The sequence below is a fragment of the Strongylocentrotus purpuratus genome, unplaced genomic scaffold, assembly GCF_000002235.5.
Source record: "Strongylocentrotus purpuratus isolate Spur 01 unplaced genomic scaffold, Spur_5.0 spur5_scaffold_4, whole genome shotgun sequence".
In the NCBI taxonomy this organism is placed as follows: domain Eukaryota; kingdom Metazoa; phylum Echinodermata; class Echinoidea; order Camarodonta; family Strongylocentrotidae; genus Strongylocentrotus; species Strongylocentrotus purpuratus.
Window position 1 is genome coordinate 32114383 of NW_022145610.1, and position 7775 is coordinate 32122157.

Genomic DNA, 7775 nt, shown 5'->3' on the forward strand with positions numbered 1-7775 from the left:
CAACAGACGCCTCCTGCTGTTGCGGTGCGGACGAAGACTACTGCTTCACAACATGTGTCCGATACCGAACAAAGTACAACCAGTACGAGATGTCACAACTTGACATTGCTGCGCAATATGAAAAGATGACGGAGGACAACGCAACTCAGTACGTTTTCACAGCAGCTCATTCTACTACTCAATACGAGAGGGCAGATAAGGACATTGAGACCCAGCATAAGACGACACAGGAAGATGTTAACACTCAAAGTGAGGTCGAAAATTCTCCATCTGGAATTCAAGCAGTCAATGAATTAAGCGTCCAAGCTTCGTCTCCAATCTTGACACGAGTCAACAACCAATTAGTTCAGACCCCTCTCCAAGCAGGAAAAATTAAGCGAACAATGTATACAGAGATTGAGGTAAAGGGTGATGACATGTCTACGCAGTATGAGAAGGCAACCCAAGAAAACACTACTCAATATGATATCAAACAAACAGACACTGACACTGCGTGTGAGCTGAAGACGAACGAAACAACAACACAGTCTGAAATGACAATGCACAGTACAGATACTCAAACACCTGGGTATCCTATTCCTGTTGAGGACGCTATTCTGCGAGAGATTGTTTCTCCCGTCCAGCATGCAGCACCACAAATGCCTTCACCTAAAACTGACAGTTCAAGTCAGTATGAAAGGAAGATGGTCAGTGCCATGATCCAATATGATCTAAAGATGCAGGAAAGTTCCATCCAGTACCAACTGAATGGCCAAGATGGAGCTTCCCAGTATGACATTCAACAGGAGGAATCTACAACACAAGCTGTCATAGAGAACCAGCTGTTTACCAGCCAGACCGAACTTGAGACTCAACAGCAAGCTTCATCTCCAATCCTTCGTCGTGTTACCAGTCAGGCACTTCAGACTCCTCAACCCAAAGGAATCCAGAAGAGCGATGGGTTGACACAATATGAACTCAAACGGGATGACATGTCAACCCAGTCTGAAGTAAAGAAAGAAGATTCTACAAGCCAACATGTATTCAAACAAGATGACAAAGTGACACACTATGATATTGTTGGAAAGAAGGTTCCACTCAGTACGAGAAGAAGGATGGAGACATGTCAACGCAACATGTCGTGAAGGGGCAAGATATCACTACTCAATCTGGAGTTGCTCTTCAAGAAACTATGACTCAACATGAAGCAATCTTGAAGGATACACCCACCCAACATGGAGCTGACATGAAAGACTCTCTATCGCAAAGTCATATCAAACAAACTGACAATAACACTGCGTATGAGCTGAAGATGACTGAAACAACAACACAGTCTGAAATGAAAATGCACAGTATTGATACTCAAACACCTGGGTATCCTATTCCTATTGAGGACGCTATTCTGCGAGAGATCGTTTCTCCTGTCCAGTATGCAGCACCACAAATGCCATCACCTAAATCTGACAGTACAACCCAGTACGAGATTTCACAACTTGACATAGCTGCGCAATATGAAAAGATGACGGAGGACAACGCAACTCAGTACGTTTTCACAGCAGCTCATTCTACTACTCAATACGAGAGGGCAGATAAGGACATTGAGACCCAGCATAAGACGACACAGGAAGATGTTAACACTCAAAGTGAGGTCGAAAATTCTCCATCTGGAATTCAAGCAGTCAACGAAGTAAGCGTCCAAGCTTCATCTCCAATCTTGACACGAGTTAACAACCAATTAATTCAGACCTCTCTCCAAGCAGGAAAAATTAAGCGAACAATGTATACAGAGATTGAGGTAAAGGGTGATGACATGTCTACGCAGTATGAGAAGGCAACCCAAGAAAGCACTACTCAACATGATATCAAACAAACAGACACTGACACTGTGTATGAGCTGAAGACGAACGAAACAACAACACAGTCTGAAATGACAATGCACAGTACAGATACTCAAACACCTGGATATCCTATTCCTGTTGAGGACGCTATTCTGCGAGAGATTGTTTCTCCCGTCCAGCATGCAGCACCACAAATGCCATCACCTAAAACTGACAGTTCAAGTCAGTATGAAAGGAACATGGTCAGTGCTATGATCCAATATGATCTAAAGATGCAGGAAAGTTCCATCCAGTACCAACTGAATGGCCAAGATGGAGCTTCCCAGTATGACATTCAACAGGAGGAATCTACAACACAAGCTGTCATAGAGAACCAGCTGTTTACCAGCCAGACCGAACTTGAGACTCAACAGCAAGCTTCATCTCCAATCCTTCGTCGTGTTACCAGTCAGGCACTTCAGACTCCTCAACCCAAAGGAATCCAGAAGAGCGATGGGTTGACACAATACGAACTTAAACGGGATGACATGTCTACCCAGTCTGAAGTAAAGAAAGAAGATTCTACAAGCCAACATGTATTCAAACAAGATGACAAAGTGACACACTATGATATTGTCGGGAAAGAAGGTTCCACTCAGTATGAAAAGAAGGATGGAGACATGTCAACGCAACACATCGTGAAGGGGCAAGATATCACTACTCAATCTGGAGTTGCTCTTCAAGAAACTATGACTCAACATGAAGCAATCTTGAAGGATACACCCACCCAACATGGAGCGGACATGAAAGACACTCCATCGCAAAGTGGTATCAAGATCTCGCATATGGCAGCGTCTCCTATTCTTCGAACAAAATCAAGCCAGATTATGCAAACACCACATAGCTTGAAGGATGGGGAGAGTCAATATGAGAGAAGTACAATTGACAGAACAAGTCAACATGACAGATCGGGTGAAAGTACAGCCACTCAATATGATATGAGAGGTAGTGAGAATACAACTCAATACCAGAAGGATGTCCAAGATGTTCTTACAGAATATGTGATGGACCGACAAGACAGAGAAACACAGCATGAGATTGAGAGTCAGTTATTTGCAAATCAAACTGAATATGAGTCTCAACAACAAGCCACATCGCCGATCCTTCGTCGTGTCCTCAGTCAGGCACTTCAGACGCCTAAGCCAACAGGAGTTCAGAAGAGCGATGGGATGACACAGTACGAGCTTAAGCAGGATGATTCATCATCACAATTTGTGATAACTGCTGCTTCTATCCCTACTCAATATGAGACTCCGACAGCTGATGGAACTACACAGTATATAAGTCAATTTGGAGAGAGGTCAACCCAATACGACACAAAGAAAACTGACACTATGACGCAGCACCGAGGAAGTCAACAGGATGCATCAAGTCAGCATGAAAGGCCTGTTACTGATGGAACAAGTCAGTATGTCAGAACATTCGAGAGTGCTACAACCCAATACGATATCAGAGGCATTGACAGTACATCTCAGTATCTGACAGAGGTACAAGATGGTACTACAGAGTATCTCTTAGATCAGCAAGAAATCCATACGCAGCATCAAATAGATAATCAGTTATTTGCAAGCCAGACAGTGTTTGAGAGACAGCAACAAGCCTCCTCTCCGATCCTTCACCGTGTCACAAGTCAGGCAATGCAGACCAAGTATGAGAAGGCAACCCAAGAAAGCAACACACAGTATGAACTCAAACAAACAGACACTGACACGTTGTATGAGCTGAAGACGAACGAAACAACAACACAGTATGAAATGACAATGCACAGTACTGATACTCAGACACCTGGATATCCTATTCCTGTTGAAGATGCTATTCTGCGAGAGATCGTTTCTCCCGTCCAGCATGCAGCACCACAAATGCCTTCACCTAAAACTGACAGTTCAAGTCAGTATGAAAGGAACATGGTCAGTGCCATGATCCAATATGATCTAAAGATGCAGGAAAGTTCCATCCAACACCAACTGAATGGGCAAGATGGAGCTACACAGTATAACATTCAACAGGAGGAATCTACAACACAAGCTGTCATAGAGAACCAGCTGTTTACCAGCCAGACCGAACTTGAGACTCAACAGCAAGCTTCATCTCCAATCCTTCATCGTGTTACCAGTCAGGCACTTCAGACTCCTCAACCCAAAGGAATCCAGAAGAGTGATGGGTTGACACAATACGAACTTAAACGGGATGACATGTCAACCCAGTCTGAAGTAAAGAAAGAAGATTCTACAAGCCAACATGTATTCAAACAAGATGACAAAGTTACACACTATGATATTGTCGGGCAAGAAGGTTCCACACAGTACGAAAAGAAAGATGGAGACGTGTCAACGCAACATGTCATGAAGGGGCAAGATATCACAACTCAATCTGGAGTTGCCCTTCAAGAAACTACAACTCAACATGAAGCAACCTTGAAGGATACACCCACCCAACATAGAGTGGACATGAAAGACTCTCCATCACAAAGTGGTATCAAGATCTCGCATATGGCGGCGTCTCCTATTCTTCGAGCAAAATCAAGCCAGATTATGCAAACACCACATAGCTTGAAGGATGGGGAGAGTCAATATGAGAGTAGAACAATTGACGGAACAAGTCAATATGACAGATCGGGTGAAAGTACAGCCACTCAATATGATATGAGAGGTAGTGAGAATACAACTCAATACCAGAAGGATGTCCAAGATGTTCTTACAGAATATGTGATGGACCGACAAGACAGAGAAACACAGCATGAGATTGAGAGTCAGTTATTTGCAAATCAAACTGAATTTGAGTCTCAACAACAAGCCTCATCGCCGATCCTTCGTCGTGTCCTCAGTCAGGCACTTCAGACGCCTAAGCCAACAGGAGTTCAGAAGAGCGATGGGTTGACACAGTACGAGCTTAAGCAGGATGACTCATCATCACAATTCGTGATAACTGCTGCTTCTGTCCCTACTCAATATGAGACTCCGACAGCTGATGGAACTACACAGTATATAAGTCAATTTGGAGAGAGGTCAACCCAATACGACGCAAAGAAAACTGACACTATGACGCAGCACCAAGGAAGTCAACAGGATGCATCAAGTCAGCATGAAAGGCCTGTTACTGATGGAACAAGTCAGTATGTCAGAACATGCGAGAGTGCTTCAACCCAATACGATATCGGAGGCATTGACAGTACATCTCAGTATCTGACGGAGGTACAAGATGGTACTACAGAGTATCTGTTTGAGAGACAGCAACAAGCCTCCTCTCCGATCCTTCACCGTGTCACAAGTCAGGCAATGCAGACCAAGTATGAGAAGGCAACCCAAGAAAGCAACACACAGTATGAACTCAAACAAACAGACACTGACACAGTGTACGAGCTGAAGACAAACGAAACAACAACACAGTATGAAATGACAATGCACAGTTCAGATACTCAGACACCCGGATATCCTATTCCTGTTGAAGATGCTATTCTGCGCGAAGTTGTTTCTCCTGTCCAGTATGCAGCACCACAAATGCCATCACCTAAAACTGACAGTTCAAGTCAGTACATAAGGAAGATGGACAGTACTATGATCCAATATGATCTAAAGATGCAGGAAAGTTCAATCCAACACCAAACGAATGAGCAAGATGGAGCTACACAGTATGACATTCTACATCAAGACATTACAACGCAGTCTATTGCAGAAAACCAGCTGTTTGCCAGTCAAACTGAACTTGAGACACAACAGCAAGCTTCATCTCCAATCCTTCGTCGTGTTACCAGCCTGGCACTTCAGACTCCTAAACCTACAGGAGTTCAGAAGAGCGATGGATTGACACAGTACGAGCTTAAACAGGGTGATTCATCCTCACAGTTCGTTCCACAGCAGAAAGATGGTTCTTCCCAGTTTGTGCTCTCTGCTGCTTCTGTCCCAACTCAATACCAGACTTCAACAGTTGATAGCACTTCACAGTATGTAAGGCAAGATGGAGACAGGTCAACCCAATACGACCAAAAGAAGACGGATACTGTAATCCAGTACGAGAGTCACCAACAGGATGGAACATGTCAGCATGAAATGGCTGTTACTGATGCCAGTAGTCAACATGACAGAATAGGCGAGAGTGCTATGTCCCAGTATGATTTCAAGGGTATTGATAGTACAACTCAGTACCAGAGAGATGTACAAGACGGTAAAACAGAATATGTCAAGGACCAACAAGAGAGAACAACTCAGCATGAGGTGAAGAGTGAGATGTTTGAAAGTCAAACTGTTTATGACACACAGCAACAAGCTTCATCTCCTATTCTTCGTCGTGTCACCAGTCAGGCACTCCAAACTCCTAAGACCACAGAAGTCCAGAAGAATGATGGGTTGACACAATATGAACTTAAACATGATGACGTGTCCACCCAGCTTGGAGTCCAAACATTAGAGTCAACAAGCCAATACATGCAGGAGCAAAAACATGCTGTGACACACTATGATATTGTCGGGCAAGAAGGTTCCACACAGTACGAGAAGAAGGATGAAGACATGTCAACGCAACATGATGTGAAGGGACAGGACACCACAACTCAATCTAGAGTTGCCCTTCAAGAAACTACGACTCAACATGAATCAATCTTGAAGGATACACCTACGCAACATGGAGCTGATATGATAGACGTTCCAACACAGTCATTAATAGAAAACCAGCTTTTTGCCAGCCAGACCGAACTTGAGACACAGCAGCAAGCTTCATCTCCAATCCTTCGTCGTGTCACCAGTCAGGCACTCCAGACTCCTAAGCCTACAGAAATCCAGAAGAACGATGGGTTGACACAATATGAACTTAAAAATGATGACGTGTCCACCCAGCTTGGAGTCAAGACAGAAGAGTCAACAAGTCAATGCGTACAGGAACAAGAACACGCTGAGACGCACTACGAAAACATTGGGCAAGAGATTTCGACACAATATGAGAAGAAGGATGAAGATGTGTCAACGCAACATGATGTGAAGGGACAGGATATCACAACTCAATCAAGAGTCACCCTTCAAGAAGCAGACACTCAACATGAAGCAATCTTGAAGGATACACCCACCCAGCATGGAGCGGACATGAAAGACGCACTAACACAAAAAGATGTCAAGATCTCGCATACGGCAGCGTCTCCTATTCTTCGAGCAAAATCAAGCCAGATTATGCAAACACCACATAGCTTGAAGGATGGGGAGAGTCAATATGAGAGTAGTACAATTGATGGAACAAGTCAATATGATAGAACAGGTGAAAGTTCAGTGACTCAATATGATATCACAGGTGTAGAAGGTGCAACACAGTATCAACGAAATGTACAGGATGGTGTAACAGAATATGTGACAGAACGAGAGGAAAAGCCAACCCAATATGAAATAGAGAACCAATTATTTGCAAGCCAGACCGAACTTAAGACTCAGACTCAATCTTCCTCTCCGATCCTTCGCCGTATCAACAGTCAGGCACTTCAGACGCCTAAACCCACTGGAGTTCAGAAGAGTGATGGATTGACACAGTACGAGGTTAAGCAGGGCGATTCATCATCACAGTTTGTTCCGCAGCAGAAAGATGGTTCTTCCCAGTTTGTGCTCTCTGCTGTTTCTGCTCCAACCCAATATGAGAGTTCAACAATTGATGCGAATTCTCAGTATGGAAAGCAAGATGAACACAGGTCAACACAGCATGACCAGACGAAGGCAGATACTATGACGCAGTACGAGATCCATCAACAAGATGGATCAAGCCAGCATGAGAGGGTTGTCACTGAAGGAACTAGTCAATATGATAGAATAGGTGAAAGTGCTGAGACCCAGTACGATATCAAGGTATTGACAGTACATCCCAGCACCAGAGAGAGGTACAAGACGGTGTTACCGAATATGTCAAAGACCAACAAGAGAGGCCCACTCAGTACGAGTTAGAAAGTCA

At 44.0% G+C, this 7775-nt stretch overlaps 1 protein-coding gene across 1 annotated transcript; it reads left to right on the top strand.

Moving 5' to 3' along the window:
• The first annotated feature begins 1171 nt into the window (after window positions 1-1171).
• LOC115929115 lies at window positions 1172-7768 on the top strand. Its single transcript, XM_030997324.1, has one exon. It carries the CDS (start codon window positions 1172-1174, stop codon window positions 7766-7768), a length of 6597 nt encoding a protein of 2198 aa, XP_030853184.1.
• Window positions 7769-7775: the final 7 nt, after the last annotated feature.

Bases quoted from the DNA above. Each gene is read 5' to 3' on its own strand.
- LOC115929115 (XM_030997324.1), top strand. From the start codon at position 1,172: ATGACTCAACATGAAGCAATCTTGAAGGATACACCCACCCAACATGGA.